Genomic DNA, 24892 nt, shown 5'->3' on the forward strand with positions numbered 1-24892 from the left:
CACCTGTATAACACATAAGTGTAAAAGAACGATCTCTACTTTGGATGGGTTAGAAATGTGTCAAGGGTCCTAATTCAGGGGCAAATTTCGAACCTGAACCCACGCTTTCTGCCTCCAACAGCTCACATCATTTTGTTGAGAAAAAAACCCTTCAGGGTTAGTTTTTACGAGAAATCTTCCCGTTTTACATGTATATAAACTGAGCCCAAAGAAACAAAATTATTTGTCCAAGGTCACGCCCAGTATCAGTGGTCAAGTCAGACAGGAACCCCTTGGTTCCAATTTAATAGCCAAGCCAGCTGCATGTTACTTATTCGTTTAAATAAAAATTCCCTAACTGCAGCGCTTCACCCCTTTCGATTTTTGAATAAAGTTGTTCATTCAAAACGGCCCTTCCCCACTGTGGCGCTTTTATGCCTTCAGGTAGTAAAACCTTGCATAACGTCTTAGTGAATAACACCAGGAGGCCACGTCTAACGCGGTGACTTTCACGGGCCTTTTTCTTTGGCCAAAATTTTTTCTGAAAGGCTGTTAATCCTACATTCCGCTGGGGGAGGAGGGGACGAGGAAGGAGGGAGGTCATCGCGAGCTGACAAGTCCTTACATGTACTTGCGCGTGCCCGGGACGCAGCCTGCCCGGCCAAGGAAACCAATGAAGGATGTATTAGGGCGAGAGGAAGGAAGGGGGCGGGAGAAAAACACAGTGATGGGAAAGCCCTGTGCACTACATCTGCCAACCCCTGGCAAAGCCGAGAAGAGCCGTGTGTGAATAAATCTCATTAAATGGCCCGGCGCAGACACTGCAGCAGCGTAAAGGAGGGGGCGCGACGGCTCACACGGCGCGTTCGGGAAGGGGGGAGCACCAGGGCGGCCCGTTTATAGGCCGAGGCCCGCGCCCGCGCGCCCCCGCCCTCCGCACCGCCCCCGGGACACGCGCGAAGCCGCGGCGTTACCTGAGAAGGGCCGGCTGCTTCTGCGCCCGGCCCCGCCCGTTTCGCCGCCCGCCCGCTCGCCCTCCCCTCCCGCGAGGCCGCGGCGGCACGAGATCTGCGCCTCGCCCCCCGCCTCCCGCGGGCGGGCTTTCTTACCTAGTGAAAAACCGTCTCCGCGGCTGCCCCCGCCTTCTCTGCTGGATGTGAAATGGCGGTCGGCGAGGCGAGTGCGAGCACCGCCGCTCCGGCCAATACGCCGTAGCCGCCAAAACCTTTCCGAACACTGGCGCCCCCCTCCCGCAAGCCCCTCGGAGCCCATCCGTGCGATCGGTGCTCCGCCGTCCCCTCCGCTGCCCCTCACCCAGGTGACCGTGCCCGCCGGCCGAGTCATCGATCCCGCAGGGGCCCTGCCGGCCGCCCGCCGCCTCCCTCGACGCGCGCCCTGGGGCGGGAGAGAAAGCACCTTCTCGGCCCCCGCCCTCCGTGTCGCGCCCCGGCGCCCGCCTGCGAGCTCCCTTTCCCGCCGAGCCGCCTCCCCCGCACTAATCGCAGCCCTCCCTCCGCCACACACACACCCCCCTCTTCCCTCCCCCAGTGGTTGCGTCCGTGACATCATCATCATGGCAACAAGAGCTGCAGCCTGGGACCGAGAAGCCCGTGTGATTCCCGGCGGCGGCGGCAGTGGCGGCAGCACCAGCACCGACGAAATCGCGAGGGCTTCTCTCCTGCGGCCCCTCGCCGGGTGCTCCTGAGGAGGCAGCGGCAGCAGCGCCCACACCGCCCCGCCCGCCGCCGCTCCTCGCGGGGTGTGTGTGTGTGTGTGTGTGTGTGAGGGGAGGGGGCCGAGCCGAGGAGGGGAGGGGGCGCCGTCGCCGCTGTGGGGCGGCCGCTGCGGAGGGAGCCGCCGCCGCTGCTGCTGCCACTGCTGCTGCCGCTGCCGGGTCGCCAGTGAAGGGAGGCGGCGGCGGCGGCGGCGAACATGTTTTCAGTGAGGATAGTGACTGCAGACTACTACATGGCCAGCCCGCTGCAGGGGCTGGATACCTGCCAATCCCCCCTCACCCAGGCCCCTGTCAAGAAGGTGCCGGTGGTGCGAGTCTTCGGAGCGACCCCGGCAGGTAAGCGGGCGCGGGGTGGGAGCGGGAGCCGGAGCCGGCGGGGCGCCGGGGCCGCCCTCCCCGCGGCGCACTCGCGCGCACGCCGCCGGCCGTCTCCGTGGATCGCTGCCGCGTCTTCCCTTCCCTCCGCCCTCCTCGCCTTTCCTCCAGTGCGTGACTAGAGGCGCAAAAATGTGGGTCCGCGCGAGCGCTGCGCGTCGCCCCCACCGCCGGGCAGGGAGGCGGCGGGCGCCGAGTGTTTACACTGCGTGCGGCGGCCGGGAGCGGGAGCCGCACTCCGGGGCGCGGGCCGGGGGAAAGAATGCCGCGAGCGCCTCGGAGGACTGGCCAGGTGGCCGCGCCATGTCCTTCGGTGGGCGGGTTCGTAGGGCCCGCTCTGAGTTCGGTCGCTGGCGGGACCCGGGACGGCCCCTGCGTCTCCCAAGTGCCGCTTTCTGGAAGCGGGTTGGAGAGGAAAAGGGGAAGTGTCAGCCTTGTCAGTCGCTCTTGGCCTCTTGTCACCCTCGCTCTTCCCTGCCCCTTCTGGAGAGGCATTGGGCCGAACAGAGTGGCGCCTGGGGCCAGATAATCTTTCTCACTGGGGTGACCGTGTGGCTCTGCTGTGAGAGCAGGTCGTGACTCCTTAGAGTTCAGTGCCTGAGCGTCTGGGGACAGGGTAGCATCCTCAGGTGCAGTGCTTTCGGGAAATGTGCATCCATGGAAGTAGGAAATGCGTGATTATATCGCCTAACGTAGACCATCGCACTTAATGGGGTGAATTTATTAGGAATCACAGCCAGACTCGGCAGCACAGACATTTTGAAATGCTTCTAGGCTGGGCTGTAGGATTGCGTTTTAAGTACAGGTGTATGTTTTTAAACACAACTGTGTTGAAGAAGGGGTGGGGTGGGGAGACAGCAGTGACAGAAGATACGTTCTCAAAAACTCTTGGGGTTGTTGATAATATAAAAAAGATAGAGGCCACATTTACTAGGTGTTTTAAAATGGTCTTGCGTTTATGCATGCTTTGAACTGCTTCCATGAAATAATGGAGCTGCGTCCTAGGAAAGGATGCTCATCCCTCTAGATATGAATTGCCCTGTGGGATTTTAGATAGCATTTCCCACTTGATGCTCCTTGCCCTCATCACCATTCATCTTATTAACTACAGTCAGTTTCTGTGGACTACCAAGATAAAAGCGCTTTCCCAAACACTAGCCCTCATTCTAAGCAGTTATCTTTTAATGTGAATTTTCTTTGTTAAAATGTCAATGTCGTGAGATTTGGTAGCATATTTCTTTTTAAACTAGTGAATGTGATTTTGATATTGAACCTTGAAAGATGGAGAATTTGAGTGCTTTCAACGTGTTGAAAGTGTAACACTTGAAACTTTGGAGGCGGGGAAATCGAGGCGATGAAGTGTTCTAAAAGATAGGTTTTTCTGCCCTTTGAAATATAGTGGTGCTGTCTTTGTTTCTAATTGGAATTTCAGTGTAATGCAGTTTGTTTTCACTTTAGATGCAGAGGAAGGATAAGATAGTAAAGTTGATATGGCTCTGTTCAGCCAGATTTCCGAATCATAAAGTGACATGCTAATAGGATATACGGTGGCATTTCTGTGTATTACAGCTTGTATGGTTTCAGTTAGTTTTCCACACATAATTTTTTCTCCTCCACACAAGTCATTAAATATGTTTCCCTAAGTGATATTCAAGCTCTGTTTTATAGGAAAGTTTCGTTTGTGGAAATAAATGAATTTCACTATAAGCTAACTGTAATTACGTGAGAAAATGTTTCTTAAAAAATTAGTAATGTATACTTTTGTTTTTTTGAATATTTTAAAAAAGACACATTAACTATTTCCTATTTTATCCTTTATGGATGTTTCACAATAGATGGCCAGCCCCTTAAACAAACAAACAAAAAACCAAAGACTAAAAAACCCCACTCTTTTTTTTTTGTATATACTTTGAAATTTATATTTTAAATGAATTAAAAAGTAACACTTTTTATACTACATTGGAAGACATAAAACTTGGTACACAGAATCTCAAATTTTAAATTGTTAAGGATTATCAAATTGAATTTGCTATATCACAGTTTCCAATAAAAATGTTTGTTTTAGCAAGAGAAAAAAATTTGAAGTCATTGGCATACATTTAGAGTACACTTTTCATAAATCAAGCCAGTATTTTTAGCGTGTCAGAAACTCCCAGTGAGATTAGTATTAATTAAACATAATCAAAAATTGCAGAGTTATCTGCTTTTGAATTATCTCAAAGAAAACTAGTTCAGTAAAATATAACTTGAAAATTGCTAATATAAAAGAGAGGCCAGTCTGGCTTAGTAAAACTCTGAATGCTAAATTTTTAATGAAGACAGATTTGTTTGAAAGTAAAGATATAAACATAATGTACAAAGATATAAACATTTATATTATATCCTCGTATCATAGTTTATATCTTTACTAACAAGTAAAGTAAGGTAATAAAAATGTGTAACATATGATAAACCTATGCTACATAAAATGCCATAAGCATATTTCTTTCATATATAGAAATTAATTTGGGAGATTCTTCATTCTTTACCTTGGTTCGGAGAGAAAATGTTTTAAAATTAAGTTTGCCTTACAAATGAGATCCTGAAAAATAGCACCCACAGGTATTTTTTCTCAAAGTGGCCATTGAGAATTATAAATTCTGAACAGATTGGATTAATACCTTTTACTAGTTCAGTTTTCCTGTTGCATGAAAAGTAATTTTTCTGCTTTAGAAAACAGTCCGGTTGACTTTTGATTGTTCTGTGTTTTGAGGACATATCTTGAGTAATTTAAGAAATAAAGTGTTTTGCGTTAAAAAACTCCCATATCTCGAGTTGGTGAAATTTGAAAAGGTATTTTTAAAAAGAGGGATAATCTTGGTTGGGTGTCATGGCTCACACCTCTAATCCCAACACTTTGGAAGGTGGAGGCAGGAGGATCACTTGAGCCTAGGAGTTGGAGACCAGCCTGGGCAACATAGTCTCTCCAAAATATATGTATATGTATGTATAGGCTGGGCTTGGTGGTGTGCACCTGTGGTACTAGCTGTTTGGGAAGGTTAAGACAGGAGAATCGGCCGGGCGCGGTGGCTCACGCCTGTAATCCCAGCACTTTGGGAGGCCGAGGCGGGTGGATCACGAGGTCGAGAGATCGAGACCATCCTGGTCAACATGGTGAAACCCCGTCTCTACTAAAAATACAAAAAATTAGCTGGGCATGGTGGCTCGTGCCTGTAATCCCAGCTACTCAGGAGGCTGAGGCAGGAGAATTGCCTGAACCCAGGAGGCGGAGGTTGCGGTGAGCCGAGATGGCGCCATTGCACTCCAGCCTGGGTAACAAGAGCGAAACTCCGTCTCAAAAAAAAAAAAAAAAAAAAAAAAAAAAAAAAAAAAAAAAAGACAGGAGAATCGCTTGATCCCAGAAGGCTGAGGCTACAGTGAGCCAAGATCACACCACCACACTCACTCCAGCCTGGGCAACAGAGCAAGACCCTGTCTTTTTTTTTTTTTTTTTTTTTAAAGGTGAGATATTTATATTTGAATGGTAAATTCTGACTGATTTAATCCCTTGCCAACTGAGGATAGATATTGATTCCTAAGGTAATCACTTAAAGTTTCTTCATCTGAGTTACGGAATTTTTTGTTGTTGTTGAGACGGAGTTTCACTCTTGTTACCCAGGCTGGAGTACAATGGCGCGATCTCGGCTCACCGCAACCTCCGCCTCCTGGGTTCAGGCAGTTCTCCTGCCTCAGCCTCCTAGTAGCTGGGATTACAGGCACGCGCCACCAAGCCCAGGTAATTTTTTGTATTTTTTTTTAGTAGAGACGAGGTTTCACCGTGTTGACCAGGATGGTCTCGATCTCTTGACCTCGTGATCCACCCGCCTCGGCCTCCCAAAGTTCTGGGATTACAGGTGTGAGCCACCGGGCCCGGCCCCGAAATTTTTTAAAAAACAAAAACTTCCTTTGTATTTCTATAACTAGTTTTTAAAATGTCTTGAACATTATTTTGACATAATCAAATTGAGCAATATCATTTTTTGAAGAAATCAGTTGTTTCTTTTGTAACAACATTTTGGTAATTTGTTTTAATGGAGGGAAGAAAGGTTATGAATAAAGTATAGGACAATGTTTTTTCATTTAGATTTGAATATAGGTGTGACCACACAGAGAATTCACTACAAATAAAAGTATCGGGCTTCATTTGAGGATTTTACTCAGGTGAACTTGGGAAGCTGTCCATTTTCCACATCTCAACTCTTGCTTAGTTGCTTGATGTAACTCACTTCATGCTGAGTTTAGACAGCTCTGGCAGTTTCCTCAGCACCAGGTTAAACAGAATTATCCTTTCAAAGAGCTTGCCTGCTGAGATGCAGAGTAGGAGTAAATAGAAAAGTGTGAGACGTCCACAAAGCAAGTAATTAAACAAAGTAGGCCAGACAGACTATAGAGGGAGCTGCTTGTCTTTAACATTGCTATAAGGAACTCTGACACTTCCTCTAGCTCAGTGAATGTTTTGGTAGATTGTTCTAGATGCAGTTAGCCGTGAAATCAAGTGTTTCAACATAAGAAATTGATAATTCTTAAATGTTATATAAGTTTATGTAGATGCTTATTCAAATTATAAACATGTTTTCATCGTTTATATCATAAAATTAAATATAAGAAACTACCAGAGTAACCTCTTTTTTTTTTTTTTTGGTAAATTGGAGTTAAATTTGCAATAAGAATAATTTTGAAAACTAGTGTTTATCAACTCAGGTTCAAAAAATTCTCTAATCGAATCTGCTTTGTTCATAATCTGTTTTTTACTAAGCTATTTAAAAATATTTTAAGATCATATAACACCTATTTGATTACAATTATTGGAGATTTTCAGGAACACTATGGAAATTTAATGACTCATCACAAATTGGTCAACTTGTTTTTAGTAGGTATTTGAAGCCCTGAGTAGCAAGTTGTTTTAGCTTTAAGTGCCTTTCTTAAGAACAGCTTTGCCCTCCAGAAGTTCACAATATAATAGAGATGATGGGCATGTAAACATAAGTCAAATGCAGCATGACTGGACTATAGAAATGTATGTAAGATAGAGCAAGGGGCCAGTGGGAGACATGTTCTATATATAGGCAAAAAGGGGAGTCAGGGAAGACTTTGTGAAGGAAATATGGATTAGTTATGTTAAAGGAATTTTCAAGGAACTTAAAATTTCAGACAGCTTGGCAATGTATATCAGAATCCTTAAAATGTTCTTTTTTTGACCCAATAATTCTAGTTTAGGAATTTTAATCTATGAACATAAATCTCTTGGCAAATCTGGTTGTCTTTTGAATGCATCTACTTTTTATAATCCATCACCACCCTAGTCTAAACTACTAGCGTTTTTAGTCAGGATTACTACTGTAGCCTCCTAGTCTTGGTTTATTCCAGTCTACTTTGTCCCCTTCTAATCTGTTTCCTATACTGTAATCAGAGGGATCTTTAAAAAATGCAACCTGATTACATCACCCTGCTATTTGATATGCTTCAGTAGCTTTCCATTGCATTCAGGATACGGACAAAACTCCGTGTCTTATATGGTGGCATCTGCCTGTCTTACAAGGTCTTGCATAGTCTGGCCCTTACTTTTCTGTCTAGTCATGGCTTGAGCCATGTTCTTGACATGCTCTTGGTGTTCCAGCCATATTGGCCTTATCTCAGTCCCTTGTTCTTGCCATACTCCTTTACACAGTGAGGGCTTTGAACCTGCTATTCCCCCTGCCTAAAACGTTTTTACTTTTCTTTCACCTAAACTTCAGTTGATCTTTTCTCAGGGAAGCCTTCCCTATCATAGACTCTCAAAACACCATGAATTCTCCTTCATGGCACTTGCTGTCATTGTAATTTTATATGTGTTGGAGATTAACATCTATTTTCCCAAATAGATTGTAACCTCCAGAAATCCTGATAATGTGTTTCTTTTTACTCACCATTATGGGTGATAAAATCATTTCATCTATAAATAGATGAAATTATCACAGAGAACAACTCTAAATGTTCAACAGCTGGTTGTATAAACTGGGTATATTCATTTGGGAAGATGTGTTTAAAATCATGTTTTAGAAGAATGTGTAGTAACATGGGAAAGTGCTGTCAGCATGTGAAAAAAATTATTTTACAAGATAGTCACTTATTAAAAATGTGGAAAAAAGTACACCAAAATATAAAAGTTGGTTATTTCTGGAAGGTATGTTTTATATTTTCAGATTTTCTACATGTTGTAGTGGTTTTATAATTTAAAAAATCCATATACAAAATTAAGGAAAAACTGGTTTTCTAGGTATGGTTCCAGAAATGTAGTAGTAGACATGAGTTTCATAATGGTCTCCAAAATATGTATCAACCAAAATACATGATTGCATGACGATAGCATTGAACTTAATTATGGAAATTCCATCTAAGACCTGCAAAATGATTAGTATATTAAAGCAAGCCAGTAATTTCTGGTTTTATTATACTTACTTGTATGTAAAGTGGTTTTAATTTTAAAGTGTTTTGAAAAGTAACATGGTTTTGGCATGTGACAGCACTGAAACAGAGTAAAGACTAGTATTAACTCATATATGAGAACTTAATACAGGTTGAGCATCCCTTATCCAAAACTCCATAATCTGAAATCCTCTAAAATCTGAAGTGTTTTGAGCACCAACATGATGCTACAAGTAGAAAATTCCACACCTGACCTTGTTATGATGGGTTGTAGTCAAAACTTTGTTTCAGGTTAGATGCGGTGGACCAGCCTAGGAAACATGGGAAAACCCTATCTCTACAAAAAAAAAAAAAAAAAACAAAAACGTTTGTGATCCCAGCTACTTGGGAGGCTGAGGCAGGAGGATCACTTGAGCCCAGGAGGTGAAGGCTGCTGTGAGCCATGATTGTACAACTGCATTCCAGCCTGGGCGACAGAGCAAGTCCCTGTCTCAAAAACAACCAAAACAACTTTGTGTCATGTGTATCATTGTTTAAAAATATATAAAATTATGTTCAGGTTTGATCCTATTCTCAGGATATCTCATGTATGTGCAAATATTCTAAAATCTGAAAAAATCTGAAACACTTCTGGTCCCAAGTATTTCAGATAAGGGATATTCAACCTGTATATAAAACTGGATACCACCTTCACTTATGAGTAGGGAAAAGAAAAGAAGAATTATTTAATAAACAGTGTTGGGATAGCCAGTTAGTCATCTGGAAAAATAAAAAGTTGGCTTTCAGAGGAGTTAAAGATGTAAATATGAAAGAAACAAAAAATGTAGGGTGATTATTTTTTGCATAATCCAGGATTGGTGAAGGCCTTTCATAGTGTACTGGATTATTGGATTTTAGGACTTAAAAATAAATTCTGTATGGGGGAAAAAAAATCAAAGTTAAGAGAGAAACAGACTAGTAAAACTTACTTGTATGCTTCACAAAGGGCCAAGTTCATCTTAATACAAAGAACTAGGGAATAATCCAATAGAAAAATTAGCAAAGAAAATTCATATGAAAAGATGAACAATTTATAATGTAATAAAGATGTAAATTAAAGCTACATCTTACTCTTTGCCACCTATCAAATGAGCAGAGATTATATATAGTATAACTTGGGAAGGGTGACAAGAAGAGAAAATGGTCAGGCTCATACATTGCTGGTGGGATTATAAAGTGTTCATGTTATATAGAAAGCAGTTTGAAAATGTTTTTCAAAATTTAAAACAGATAATTCCATTATGGGATTTTATTCTCTAGAAGATTTTGCATATATGTCAAATATGTAAGAATATTTGTGGCAGCATTATTTGTTACTGCAAAAGATTGGAAACAAGCTAAACATATCAGTAGGGAAGTAGTTAGGTGAATAATGGTATATCTATTCAACAGAATACTAGTCAGCCTTTAAAAATAATGACAGGCTGGGCATAGTGGCTTACGCCGGTAATCCAAGCACTTTGGAGGCCAAGGTGGGCGGATCACCTGAGGTCGGGAGTTCAAGACCAGCCTGACGAACATGGTGAAACCCTGTCTTTAAAAATAAATAAATAAATAAAAATAATGACAGAATACTACATGTACTACTGTGGTGCCATGTCTAATATATGAGAAAAAAAAGGTAGAGGCATGACTGCATGTGCAGTTTGCTGCCATTAGTGTGGTAAAAATATATATATTATATATATTCTCTGTGCCTATATATTAGAATAAAATAAAATTTTTGTTAGAATAAAATCCATGTATATATATGTATGTGTATATATGGGCAGATGTAGAATGTAATGTGCATGGGAGGATACAGGAGAGTCTGATGACAGTAATTGCCTCCAGTGAGTAGGACTGGTTGCCTAGAGGACAAAGGTGGACTAACTTACACTGTTTGGTAATTTTTCAGTATTTTAAAATCATATGCATGTAAGACTATTCAAAGTTAATATTTTAAAGTTATGTTTTGCTTACAGGAATTGGTAAGAAAGAAAAAATAAAAGACCATAATAATTGTTACAAACAAATGATTACTGTAATACTGTTTTTATCTTTAGATGTTGTTAGAGGTCTTCTAATTCAGAGTTTTCAATTGATGTTACATGGCTTACAGAAGGGTAGGCCTAGTGGAATGGGGGCTGAAGGAAGGCATTGGGGTTCCTGTGAACAGATAGCATGGTGAGTGACAACCAGCAGTTGCTGCTCCTTTTGATATTTTAAGTGCATTAAATTACTACTTGGAATCTACTTCAGCAGCCAGCCACAGTGGAAAAGGGATCATGGAACTGTTACTGGAATTTGTATTCATGTTGCTGAAGGAACATATACCACCTACCACAAGGTGCAACCCACTTACAATGAGAGGATGGGGAAGCAGGGAGGGTGTCCCTGGTGGCCCAGCTCCAGGCCTATCTGTATTCACCTGTATTGGATGCTGCTTACCATGTATGTTTGCTGTGCTCTGCAAGGTGACTGCCAAATAGTGCATGTATGTACTCTCAATATGAAAAAGTTTGGTTTTGAAATTCATATTAAAAATTTCAGCATTACATATGTCAAAAAGTATCTACCTTAATACTTTAAATTTTTTCTACTATATTTAGAAAATACGATATTTTTTTTACCAGGCACTATGTAGATGCCTTCACATGCCCTCCTGTTCTCCAGTGTGCTAAAACAGATTTTATTGCAATGTTAAAAAAGGGTTGAAAAGCATCAAGTGTACTCATTTTACATAAAGAAAACTGAAATCTACATAGCAGGCTCAGGGATTTGTCCAGTGTCCTGTAGTTGGTTAGTGTGAGGCTGGGTTTGAAAGTTGGGGATCTTGGATCTTGACCGTTCAGCTCTCGTCACCTCATTCTGACTCCCCTGCTCCACCCCGCAAGCATGAGGGAATATTGGAAGAAGGCATTGATAATTGAAAGACAAAAATACAGAACCTCGGAGGAATTATTAAAAGAACTGCACATATGTAATTTAGAAATCTTTGAGACCCTATTGTGTCTAATAGTGTTTAGAATCTTCTTATATAATAATATTATTAATATTCTGTAATCTGGAATAGATTGTAGTAGGATGTGTTTTTGGGTGATTTGAAAACAAAAGATACAGCAAAAGGAGTTTAGGGCAAATATAAACAAAAATGGATATAAAATCATATGTGTTCAATTTCCAAAACAGTAGGGAATATATGAGACCTTTCAAGTTCCTCTGGTGCTGTAATTAAATTTTCTCTCATCTTTTTTTTGATTGGATTAGAATTCATTCAATTAAAAATAATCTAGGGCTGGGCATGGTGGCTCATACCTATAATCTCAAGACTTTGGGAGGCAGAGGCAGGAAGATTGCCTGAGCCCAGGAGTTCAAGACCAGTCTGGGCAACATGGCAAGAACCCCCCCCCCCCCCCCCCCCCCCGTCTCTTTAGGAAAAAAACAAACAACAACAACAACAAAAAGTGATAATCTAAGTGAAAAACAATTCAAGTTTAAATAGGTTAGGTTAAAGTAGATTTTAGAAGATGTTGCCATTGGCGCTGGATATTTCAAAGGAATAGAAACTTATTTATAAAGTGAGGAATGGGCTATGGTATGGGGTATTTTATTTTGGTATCAGGCTGCCATTTTAACACCATAGTGATACTAAAGAGGAAATAATGGGAGTTAGAGAACAGCGAACTTTGGGTAAATGTTGTTAACTTGTAATTTCCATGTAAATACAGATAAGGCAGTGAGTGTCTTCGGCAATTATAAAGAACTCTATCTACTGTCCAAACATGATGTGGATGCATTTTTGAGACCAAAATAAATTATAAGTAAAAGTGAGACCCTCTTAATGAAAGCCTATTTAACCTTTTTGGTATTTTTATTTGTTTGTTTGGGTGGGGTGTGTGTGTGTTTTCTGTCATTCCTTCCAAGTTTTCCAGATGATTTGGTGTTTCTTCCAGTTCTCTGTAGGTTTTTAAATATTTCACTTAATAAATGAAAAATACTTTGTTGCTTAATCAGTATTGTTAAACTGGACTGTTTTCTGCAGAAATAGAATACACATTTAGCAAAGTAAATTCTGAGAAAAATGAGTAGTAATTGTCAATGAAAAATTTTGTGGGGTTTTTTTTTTTTTTTTTTTTTGCCAAATCTATTTTCTTTTTAGATGATAGTTTTGGGAAATACTAAGAATTTGAGCTCAATTTACTTTGGGGCAGTTATTTAATTTTCTTTGGGTTCAGAAGCATTACTATATAAACAGTTCAAATAATAAAAGAAAGTGTGTTACCTCAAAAATGCCTTGTGTAATATATAACAGTTCACAAGATTTCTATTTTTCTTCCATTTATTACAATTACCAAGGAAATAAAACAATAATTAAAAGAAATATCTTATTTTGCATATATATTTGCACTTCAAAGTAATTTATATATTAAATTAGATTTTGTTTGAGATGGTGAAATGAAAGACTTTGTAAATAAGAATACATGTTGATATGTGAAAAATGTAAAGTTGAAACATGTTGGCATACTCCTAGTTTCTCAGAACAAGAAAATGACTAATCTAAATTTCATTTCAGAATAAAACCCAAGACAAGCCACATAAAAGCAACCTAAAAATTAAACTGTCATCATATTATTTGTTTTAAAACTATGGACTAATATATCTGAGGAAGATTTCTCTCAAAATTGTTTTTCTCAATTTCAAGTAAGTAATTTATTTTGGTTAATATATTGGGGGTGAGGGGGGTGGGGGTGAGCCTTGGCATTGAAGTTGGTAAATTCTACTCATCCTTAAATTAACAACTTGAATATCATCCTCTTTAAAGCCTTCTGTGACTCCTTTGCCCATCCCCAAAGATTATCTCCTTGGTTTTCCAAGTCTTAGTCCCCTTCCACATTGCTGTTAAAGGATTGATTACACTGAATATTGTGTTTGTCTCTAAGAATAGTCATGTGGCACTACCCTCATGGGCCCCACCTCATACTTCTCAACCCCACTGGTTGCTGAGAGACCCTGAGCAAGTTATTATACTTATGTTAGCCTTAATTTCCTCCTCTGTAAAGTGAGTTTTAATAATTTCTACAATATAACATTATTATGATTGAATAAGATAAACTGCAAAGGTCTGGCATATACAGTAACGTAAATGTTACTTTCTTTACCTATCTATCTCCAGAATCTGCTACATTACCTCATATACTAAGTGCTCTTTAAAATGTTTGAATTGAAATGAAAAATGGAATTTTTATCGTATTTATTTCTCACATTAGGACAAACCAAAAACATCTGCACATTGTGGTATGAGATTTTTTACATTTGATTAGTGACTTATATCTACAGGCTAGGTAATTGCCTGTTTAAAACACTTTTTAAAAATGTGGCTACTTTTTATAAGTAGTTCATCAGGGCCTGAAAAGAACCTTATTTTCCACATCCATCAGTAGTGCCTTTAAAAAAAATGGTGATAGAACATGTTGAAAGTATGTATGCTAGATGTCACAGTAAAGGTGACATGTCAATAGGATTTATTGCTCTTTTCTTGTGAATTTCTAACACACACACAAAAATGGAAGCCTTTGTATTTTAAACCTACTTAGGATTGTGGAATGTGTACCAAATGATTTATTACTGCCCAGTGCTTCACCTCTCATCACCATATATTTTCTACATACATTCCTAGGTTTTGTTTATTTGTCTAATAACATTGTGTTATAATTTTTTTTTTTTTTTGAGACAAAGTCTCACTCTGTCACCTAGGCTGGAGTGTAGTGGTGCAATCTCAGCTCCGTGCAACCTCCATTTGCTGAGTTCAAGTGGTTCTCCTGCCTCAGCCTCCCAAGTAGCTGGATTACAGACATGTGCCACCAAACCTGGTTAATTTTTGTATTTTTAGTAGAGATGGGATTTCACCATGTTGGCCAGGCTGGTTTCGAACTCCTGACCTCAGGTGATCTGCCCCGCCCAGCCTCCCAAAGTGCTGGGATTACAGGTGTGAGCTACCATACCCTGGCCTGCCTTTCAATTTTTTAATGAAGTCATTACAGAGGTATCCAAATTAATTATGATATCTCACACCTTAGTTGATAATGCTTAGTGTTTTGAAAATAGAAGCCATGTTATTATAAAGACCTTAATTTTACATCATTTTACTAAAAAAGGTGGTAAACCATTTATTAAGGACTTTGTGCCCTGTTGTAAGTGATTTAGTCTTCACAACAGTTCTGTAAAATAGGACTGTAATCCCCATTTTACAGGTGAGGAAATAAGGCATAGAGAGGTTAATAACTTTGCCTGAAGTGATGTAGCATAATATATACCTCATATCATGTGAGGATTAAATGAGAAAACATGTATTAGGCCATTACCCACTTAAACAGAAGAAACAGTGAAGCAAAATCTGTGAGGGAGTGTCTTCTAACACTTACAGAATTTGATAGTAGCCATTATTGAGATGTGACAGTGACTGTGAATATATTCTTATTCATGTTTGTGTGTGTGTGTGATAGTAAACCCTGGTACTCTATTAACCCATTTTTTTTTCTGAGCAATATTAATGTTTTCTCTCAAATACATGCTCCCATTTGGACTGAATTATGTATATGTGTTTACAAGGTGATATTAGGATTATAGTATCAATCAGATATAAATTTTTATAAGTTCAGTATAATTAGTATGTGGATATATTCTCATTGAGAAATTTAAAAGGCAGAACAGGTAAGGGAAAAATCTTCTTTGACCACCTATTCCCTTCTCTACTTGGATCAGCTTTTGCTGTATGATAAACCTCCCCAAAATTTAGTGGTGTAAAACAATAGACATTTGTTAGCCTAGATTCTGGACTGGGCTCAGTTAAGCAATTCTGCTACAGCTTATGTCTGGCCTTGCTTATGTGGCTGCAATCAGCTGATGGGTCATCTGGGAGCTGGTTGGTCTAGGATAGCTATGTCTGGATAATTGGTACTGGCTTGGGGAATGGGGGTCATGTGTCTCCAGCAGGCTAGGCATGGCTCTTTCACCTGGAGGCAGTAGTAGGGTTTACAGAAGTAACTAGTGAGGGCAAGCCTCATATATTTTCTGTTGTCCATAGGCCAAAGGAGATCAACATGGCCAATTCCAGAGTTGGTATGGGAGGGATTTCCTAATGGAGTGTGGCTGAATTAGGGGGCTTTTACTGTAACAGTCTATTATACAACTGCTGTTGGCTAACTCATTTTTCAGGAAGCATTTGCCAGTGTGGCATTGCCCCTTTCTTGAAGAAGTAGTGTTTATATAAGCAATTTATTCAACAGTTCAGATAAATTTAGTTAATTTCTTGTTCTTACTCATTTTTATTCCATCTTCATCATCTTTCAGCATTATTCTTAGTTTCATTCAACTCAACAAATATTTACTGAGCACCCCCTAAGTGCACGATAAGGTATCAAGAGGTGAGCAGCAGATGGAGCAAGACTACTGTGTTAATCATTCAGAATCATTCAGGTTTTTTTTTTTTTTTCTGTTTCTTTCTTTCTTTTTTTTTTTTTTTTTTTGAAATGGAGTCTCACTCTGTCACCCAGGCTGGAGTGCAGTGGCGCTCTCTCAGCCCACTGCAACCTCTGCCTCCCAGGTTCAAGCAATTCTCCCGCCTCAGTCTCCTGAGTAACTGGGATTACAGGCATGCACCACCATGCCCATCTAATTTTTTTGTATTTTTAGCAGAGACGGGGTTTTACCATATTGGCCAGGGTAGTTTCGAACTCTTGACTGCAAGTGATTTGCATGGCTCAGCTTCCCAAAGTGCTGGAATTACAGGCGTGAGCCATGATTCCCAGCCAATAATCCAGGTTTTTTAAAGTGGCCTGTCTGCATCATTATGTGAACAGGATTATATATAAAAGCAGAAAACTGTAGCAAATTTTTGAGAATGACCAGCAGCCCACACCAGGCTAAATATATCTTATATGCCACATTTTAAAACATCTTACAAGGATTTCTTCAAATGAGAAAAACTAATACAGAGGTTGTTTTGATCTGTACTCCCACCAGCAATATGAGACTTTCCATGGCTTCACCAAGATTATGTTCTCAAATGTTTTGATCATTGCCAATCTAATAGATATAAAATGGATCTCAGTGTAGTTTTAATTTGCATTCCTTTTATTATGAGTGATATTGAGTGTTTTTTCATATGCTTGAGAGGCACTTATAGTATTTCTTTATCAGTGTACTGTTTATCTTTCCCCGTTTTCCTATTGAGACTCTTGGTCTTTTTCTTATTGATTCCAAAGAGCTCTTCATACATTAGGAAAGTTTATCTCTATCTGTAAATTGAGTTCCAGATGTTTTCCTCATTTCTTAATGGTAGATAACGTTTTTACTCAAGTAGTGTCTTTTTTTTTCATTTCACAAATAATCTTTATATCTGAATCAAGTTTTTAAATCACATTTAGATGAAGTTGGGTTTAAGTATTAGGCATGGGAATGGAAGGAAAAGATCCTGGCATTATCTCATTTTTTAGAGAACTTTTTAAAAACTCTTGATTGTTAAAATGAAAAACTTCAAAAGTATCTTGTCTTTGATTTATTTTTTCTTTTTTTAGGTTTGCTTTTATTATGAGATCAGTCCTTTGGACAGGGCAGTCCAAGGAGTAGGATCATCCTTTGGAGGACTGTTTTTAGATGATGAGATTTTGTATAGATGGAAAATACTCTGTGTCGCTTAGATAAATTTTTAATAATGTTTCTTTGAGTCTTGTTAATTTCATTTTGTGTGTGTGTGTTTGTGTGTGTAATGTGTACAAAACATACATACATGGTAGTGGTTCCAGCAATGCTCTACTCTTATGTACAGTCATTCCTTGGTATCCATCCCTTAGTATCGCTGGGGGATTCATTGCAGGAACCCCTGAGGATACCAAAATCTACCAATGCTCAAATCCCTTATAGAAAATTGTGTAGTATTTGCATAAAATAACCTAAGCACATTCTCCTGTATAGTACTTGAAATTATCGCTTACACCTAATACACTGTAAATGCTATGTAATAGTTGTGATACTGTATTGTTTAAGGTAATAACAAGGAAAAAAGTTTTTACATGTTTAGTACAGATGCAACATTTCCCTGAGTATTTTTGATCCGAGGTTGGTTGAATCCACAGATGTGGAACCCATGGATACGGAGAGCCAGCTATATAATTTTTAATCTGTTCAACCAGCCTTAACCTAATCAACTACATGAATATGTTAGGAGGCTAGATTAGGTTAGCCCTTAGCAGTCGACCACATAAAAGAAAACAAACAGAAGGTAGCTTTTTTTATTTTGAGAATGCAGTAAAACTACCTACTCCTCAAATAATATCCTATATTTTTTCTGAGATTGTGAGGAGCCAGGAAGACCTCTTATGCAACATCTGACATTATGAAGTACTTTGACCTTTTCCCTTGACTTCTCTGTAAAAAGGGATTAGAAAATGGCAAGTCTGGACAGATTGTCATGTTTTGAGTAATTTAATGTAGTTTTTTTAAACGTTTTAAAGTTGTCAAGTCCTTTCTTACATAATTTTACCCAGCAGCATCAAAAACAAAATAGGAGTCCTTCAGTGATTGGTGGAGTATGGCAGAAAGCCAGTTTTTACCATGCTTTGCATAGTTTTCTAGTTTTTCAAAGTTAGTGTCTGTTTTATTATTAACGTCTTTATACATATTTCACCGAAAATTGAAAGGAAGTTTTAAATTTAATACCAAATTATTGACTTAGTGTTATTTTCTTGGTTAATCCTTTTTAAACAGTTTTAACATTTCTTTTCTTTTCTTTTTTTTTTTTTTTTTGAGACGGAGTTGTGCTCTGTTGCCAGGCTGGAGTGCAGTGGCACAGTCTTGGCTCACTGCAACCTCTGCCTCCTGGGTTCAGGCGATTCTCCTGCCTCAGCTGCCCAAGTAGCTGGGACAGGCACGTGCCACCATGCCTGGCTAATTTTTGTATTTTTAGTAGAGGCAGGGTTTCACCATGTTGGCTGGGATGGTCTTGATTTCCTGACCTCGTGATCCACCCACCTCAGCCTCCTAAATTGCTAGGATTATAGGCATGAGCCACTGCGCCTGGCCAATATTTCTTTTTTTTAATTTAATTTTATTTTTTGAGAGAGTTTCACTATATTGCCTAGGCTGTAGTGTTGTGGTTCCATCTTGGCTCACTGCAGACTCCGCCTCTGGGGTTCAAGCAGTTCTGGTGCTTCAGCCTCCCAGGTAGCTGGGACTACAGGCATATGCCACTAAGCTGGTCTTAAACTCCTGACCTCAGGTGATCCGCCTGCCTGGGCCTCCCAAAGTGCTAGTGCTGGAATTACAGCATCAGCCACCTCACCTGGCCCAGTTTTAAGATTTTCGAGGTTGTAATGTATTTCACAATATGTACATTTAATACAATAATTTTTCCTCCTGAAAAGCTGATATTAAACTGATAGGACATCTTATAATCAGTGACTTCTTAGAGAAAATGTGACCTTTTAAAATTTCTCTATATCCTTTTTAAAAAATCTAATGTGTTCTGGAATGAGTTTGTTTTCCAAATAATCATTTGTCCTTCATTTTTGCCTTGCGTTTGTAATTGTTTTAACTTTGTGTATTTTGGTGTTGCGTTGTTTGGCACATCCAGCTTCATGACTGATATGTCTTTTATCACAGTGCTTTTCAAATTATTTCTGGTGAAGAATCATGTTTTTTTCCCTCTGATACCTCTTTAAAATACATTGAAAATGAATTACTAGAAAAACGAAATAAATGAGAATAACTGAAAAAAATATTAATACAAACTCTATTTTTTAAAATTATTTTACTTAACAGGTATAGAATTTCCCTGTCAGATTGCTGTAAGAGTTTCTAAATGCTAAGTTTCAAGCTTTGTACTTGTCTTGTCGCATAGCTATAGCAAACAGCTAGTTCATAGATGGCATTTGATTAGCAGTGTAGAGATCTTTTTAGCAATATGAAGAGACGAATTCATTTCTTTTTAAATTCTTTTTGTCTTGTGTCAGAATTATTATTCCTATTTCCTTTTAGTTTGATGATTTCTTTGATAGATGATATAAATAATTTTTCATCACTGTTTTTAATCCTTTTATGTCACTTCAGTTTTAAACCCATCTGAAGATACTTTACTAGGGAGGTTTTAAACTAAAGTTTTTCTTTTTCTTTCTTTCTTTTTTTTTTTTTTATTGTTGAGATGGGATCTCAAGCTGTCGCCCAGTCTGGAGTGCTGTGGCGCCATCTCAGCTCACTGCAAATAACTTCTGCCTTCCTGGTTCAAGCAATTCTTCTGCCTTAGCCTCCTGAGTAACTGAGATTACAGGTGCGCACCACCACTCCCTGCTAATTTTGTATTTTTAGAAGAAACGGGGTTTCAACATGTTGGTCTGGCTGGTCTCAAACTCCTGACCTCAAGTGATCTGCTTGCCTCAGCCTCCCAAAGTGCTGGGATTACAGGCATGAGCCACCGTGCCTACCCAACAAAATCTGCTGTGATTGAGGTTTGATTTTGTTTTTTACTCTCGTAATTTTATATTTTAAAAATAACTTTATTTTACCCTTTCTTTTAGTGTGTGGCTTTTGCAGCATAGACTGCATTATGTGTTTTCTTTCTTTCTTTTTTTTTTTTTTTTTTTTTTTTTTTTGAGGCGGAGTTTCGCTCTTATTACCCAGGCTGGAGTGCAATGGCGCGATCTCAGCTCACCACAACCTCCACCTCCTGGGTTCAGGCAATTCTCCTGCCTCAGCCTCCTGAGTAGCTGGGATTACAGGCATGTGCCACCATGCCCAGCTAATTTTTTGTATTTTTAGTAGAGACGGGGTTTCACCATGTTGACCAGGATGGTCTCGATCTTTCAACCTCGTGATCCACCCGCCTCGGCCTCCCAAAGTGCTGGGATTACAGGCTTGAGCCACCGCGCCCGGCCTCTTTTTTTTTTTTTAAAGGTGAAGTCTTGCTCTGTCACCCAGGCTGGAGTGCAGTGGTGTGATCATGGCTTACTGCAACCTTCGCCTCCGGGGTTCAAGCAATTCTCCTGCCTCAGCCTCCCAAGTAGCTGGGACTACAGGTGCATGCTGCCATGCCTGGCTAATTTTTTGTATTTTAGTAGAGACAGGGTTTCACTGTGTTGTGCAGGCTGGTCTTGAACTCCTGAGCTCAGGCAGTCTACCCACCTCAGCCTCCCAAAGTACTAAGATTGAGCTGCCATGCCTGGCTGCATTTTCCTTTTTAAAAAACATAGATAACAGAACTCATTTTAAAAAGTGTATGTAGGGGCTGGGTGCAGTGACTGACACCAGGCGGGTGGATCATGAGGTCAAGAGATGGACACTATCCTGGTCAACGTGGTGAAACCCGTCTCTACTGAAAAAATAAAAACATTATCTGGACGTGGTGGCATGTGCCTGTATTCCAGCTATTCAGGAGGCTGAGGCAGGAGAATTGCTTGAACCTGGGAGGCTGAGGTTGCGTTGTGGTAAGTTGAGATTGCGCCATATTGCACTCCAGCCTGGGCAACAAGAGTGAAACTCCATCTAAAAAAAAAAAATCTATGTACCAAAATGTATTTTTATTGTTGTTGTTTCTATTCATTTCTTTTTTCTTATCTCTTAGAGTTCTGTTTATATCTTAGTCTGCATATAAGTCTGTGGTCTTCTTATTTCTTCTTATTTGTATGTTACTAAGAACACACAGCATGTACTTTCTACATTTCTACTGTTTCTGAATGTAAATTATCACAGATTCTTTTCTTTGGCATTTTTAAGATTTTTATCTATGCTGCTGAATATTTGTTTAGGTCCCATTCCATACATATTTATCTATGAACAAGGGCTATTTTTCCAAGCTAGTGTTTGCCAGTAGGTAGGATATGGCAAGTTCAGCTTAGTCATATTTATTTTCTGCTTATAAAATGATAGAATTGCCCTCCCTAACATGAAGAAGTAATGATTGTATACAACCCACTTAGGTGAAAACATTCGTTTTGTGTACCTCTACTGGATTGAGGTTTAAGGTTTTTCCCTGTTTTCTCCTTGCACAGTTCTCTGATATATGGGAGCTAACATATTTATGGATAACCTGAGACAGTAGTGTTTTTTGCTGCTGTTGTTTGTTTTTTAACCAGAACATTGCATGAAAGCCTCCAGGTTGTAAAGACCCTTAGGACTTTTAGTAATTTAATCAGTGATGGGAGCTAATTTATTTATTTAGAATTTGGATGCTATTTAACATGCCACAATGGAGACAGCTATGCTGCATCAATTATGTTGATATTGGGTGTTGTGTTTTTAGAGTAGACGAACAGAGGTATTGAGTGAGAGAATAAGACCTAAGACATCTTAGAAAATGTTGAGTATGGGACTAGTTTCTGTTGGAGCAGACTATGTCCCTAAGGTAGAGAATAGAGTTATACAATAAGTCCTCACTTAACATCCATGACAGGTTCTTGGAAACCAGGACTTTAAGTGAAATGACATATAATGAAACCATTTTTTTCTCATTGTTATAATTAAATGAAGTTGAACAAAATATTATTTGAAGATCTGCTATATGTTGTTTGCTTCAAGTTTAGGTTTCCAAGAACCTATCAACAAATTTAAGTGAAGATTTATTGTATGTCTTAAATATTTTAGTGAAAAATTGGGAGAAGGATTATTCTGTATTTCATCAATTCTAAGAAGTATATTTTTCCTCCATTTGTACATCTCAGTAATTGGGATATGTCGTATAATCAATAGTGCACCATATTTAATTGACAGCACTTCCTTTTCTTAACAGTACAAAAATTAATGATGTCATGATCATTGGCATCTTGGATTCAGTGAAATATATTAATAGTTCTTTATCTTAGTGCCATTCTAAATTGAATCTCTTTATTTGTTGTAACATTAACCTATCTTCTCTTCGGACAACTTTGGTCTTGGGTTAACTCTCTAGCTTTGTTCACTTGGAAGCTTGATAAGGTAAAATGTCAGTTGTATAAACAAGCACCATTGCTTATGGTAAAAATCACTCATGATTACTAAATTGCATACAGATTGGGGGAGGACTGTGAATGAATGAATTGCAAATACTGGTAGCTATACTGTTACAGCTTTGGACTTACCCGAGTGTGATAACTCTTGTAACTAAACAAGTCTGTTGCTGAATCTCAGGAAGCTATGCCAATGAGATTGGAGATATTGGTTGCTATTTGGTACCTGTAAGATAGAGTAGCTACTGCAAGGACTTATATACTCTCATTCTCTTACACTTGATCTGCCACCTGAGAAGGCCAAAGAGACTAGCCCCTGAATTGCAGTGAGGACTCCTCTGCCTGATATATTAAGTGTAACCAACCTGTTTGGGTTACGTGAGTCTCAGTGTTTAGTTAGGCCTAACGGGGGTGTTGTGCTGATATTTTGTGGCTTTATTATTTTATTTATTTTGTTTTTAATATTTGCTGAGTGAATCTGTATTTACTATTTATTCTTCATAAGAATTTTAAATTATAAATGTAAGTACATCTCTACTTACTAAGTAATGCCAAATTGTTTTCTAAAGTGATCATACCAAGCTATACTCCCACTCGAGTGTATGAGTTTCTGATGTTCCACATCTTCACCAGTATTCAGGATTGTCAGGAATTAATTAGTAATTAATTTAAAACGTCTCATTATAGGTTTGTATATTTTTCATCACTAGTGAGAGACTGAGTTTTTCCATGTTTATAGCCTACTTATTCTATAAAATACTGAGAGATGTGTTGAAGTCTCCAACTTAATAGATTGTCTATTTATCTTTCCAGTTCTTTCAGTTTTTGCTTCATGTATTTTGAAAGTTTGTTAGATCCATACATATTTAAGATTGGTATGCCTTTCTGGAGGAATGCCTCTTTATCTCTGGTGATATTCCTTGTTCTGAAATCTTTGCCTTGTATTAATGTAGCCACTTCAGCTTTCTTTTGATTAGTATCTACATGGTATATCATGTAAAAAACTGAAGTTTGCCATGGAGTTCATAGATGCTAGTAATAGATCTGAGGTTTCCGTCTCTCCATTTTATCACTTACTAATAAGAAGTAACTAGGGAGATGGTTGCAGGCCAGATACTGAGAAGTAGGTTCAAAGGCAGCTACTTGAAGAGAGACACATGGAGAATTGTCTCCCAATGTATCTTTTTCTGTTTTTGTTTTACTTTTACTTTCAACCTATCTGTATCCTAACACGTGATATGAGGTTCTTATAGACAGCATACAGATGGGATTACTTGTTTATACAGTCTGATAATCTCTGTCTTTTATCCATTCTGACATGTCTCTTTTAATTAGTGTGTTTAGATTGTTTATATTTATTGACATTGGTAATATGCTTGGATTAAAATTTACCACCATGCTAGCTAATTTATGTTAGTCTGTCCTTTTTTTCTTTTGGATTACTTGGATTTTTAAAAAATTACTCCATTTCTCTCCACTGTTTGCTCATTTATTTATACCTTTTTCTGAAATTAGTTTAGTGGTTGTCTTAGGGTTTGCCATATATTTGTAATTAATTACAGTTTTCTTCATATAATAATACATAGCTTTATATGTAGTATTAGAACCTTACAGTTGTATACTCCCATTTCTCCTCTTCATCTTTTTTGTTTTTGTTGTCATACATTTTACTTTTATATATGCTATCAACACACAATACATTGCTACTCTGGGACTTTATAGTACACTGCTATAGATTTTATAAACACTGTTGATTTAGGTCAGGCGTCCCCAAACTTTTTACACAGGGGGCCAGTTCACTGTCCCTCAGACCGTTGGAGGGCCGCCACATACTGTGCTCCTCTCACTGACCACCAGTGAAAGAGGTGCCCCTTCCTGAAGTGCAGCGGGGGGCCGGATAAATGGCCTCAGTGGGCTGTAGTTTGGGGACGCTTGATTTAGGTTATAATAAATTTCCTTTAAAAAATTTCTTTAATAATAAATTTAACTTAGCATACTGTAACTTTTACTTTATAAATTTTTTAGTTTTTTAAACTTTTTGACTCTCTTATAATAACTCAGTTTAAAACAAATACATTTGTACAGCTAGTTATACAAATGTATTTTCTTTATATCCTCATTCTGTAAGCTTTTTTTCTATTTAAAAATTTTTAATTTTTACTTTAAAAAATTTTTGTTAAAGACTAAGACACAAATACACACAGCCCTAGGCCCACAGAGATTCAAGCTATAAATATCACTGTCTACCACCTCCACATCTTGTCTGGAGAGTCTTCTGGGACAATAACACACATGGAACTGCCATCTCCTATGATAACAATTCCTTCTTCTGTAATATCTCCTGCAGGATTTACCGAGGCTGTTT

The 24892-nt window shown here is 39.1% G+C and overlaps 2 protein-coding genes across 8 annotated transcripts in view; one reads left to right on the forward strand and one right to left on the reverse strand.

The window, feature by feature from the left end:
* The window catches only part of LOC120363280 (uncharacterized), a 28559-nt gene extending 26646 nt beyond the window's left edge, over positions 1–1913 (reverse strand). Inside the window, exons 1-2 of the mRNA XM_074397093.1 lie at positions 1879–1913; positions 1089–1807 (exon numbers count right to left, since the gene is read on the reverse strand). Coding sequence (XP_074253194.1) covers positions 1089–1807; positions 1879–1913 — 754 coding nt within the window. The remainder of the gene's footprint in view (positions 1–1088; positions 1808–1878) is intronic.
* The window catches only part of REV3L (REV3 like, DNA directed polymerase zeta catalytic subunit), a 180175-nt gene continuing 157010 nt past the window's right edge, over positions 1728–24892 (forward strand). For 4 of the 7 annotated variants that reach the window (XM_074397594.1, XM_039464970.2, XM_074397599.1 and 1 more), the window contains exon 1: positions 1728–2050. In XM_074397594.1, coding sequence (XP_074253695.1) covers positions 1912–2050 — 139 coding nt within the window. In that variant the 5' untranslated portion in view covers positions 1728–1911. Of the gene's footprint in view, positions 2051–11965; positions 13256–24892 lie in introns of those variants that run through there. The other 3 variants (XM_074397598.1, XM_074397597.1, XM_074397596.1) reach the window with 3 other exon arrangements.

Source organism: Saimiri boliviensis, chromosome 4 (assembly GCF_048565385.1).
Source record: "Saimiri boliviensis isolate mSaiBol1 chromosome 4, mSaiBol1.pri, whole genome shotgun sequence".
NCBI classification, from domain to species: Eukaryota; Metazoa; Chordata; class Mammalia; order Primates; family Cebidae; genus Saimiri; species Saimiri boliviensis.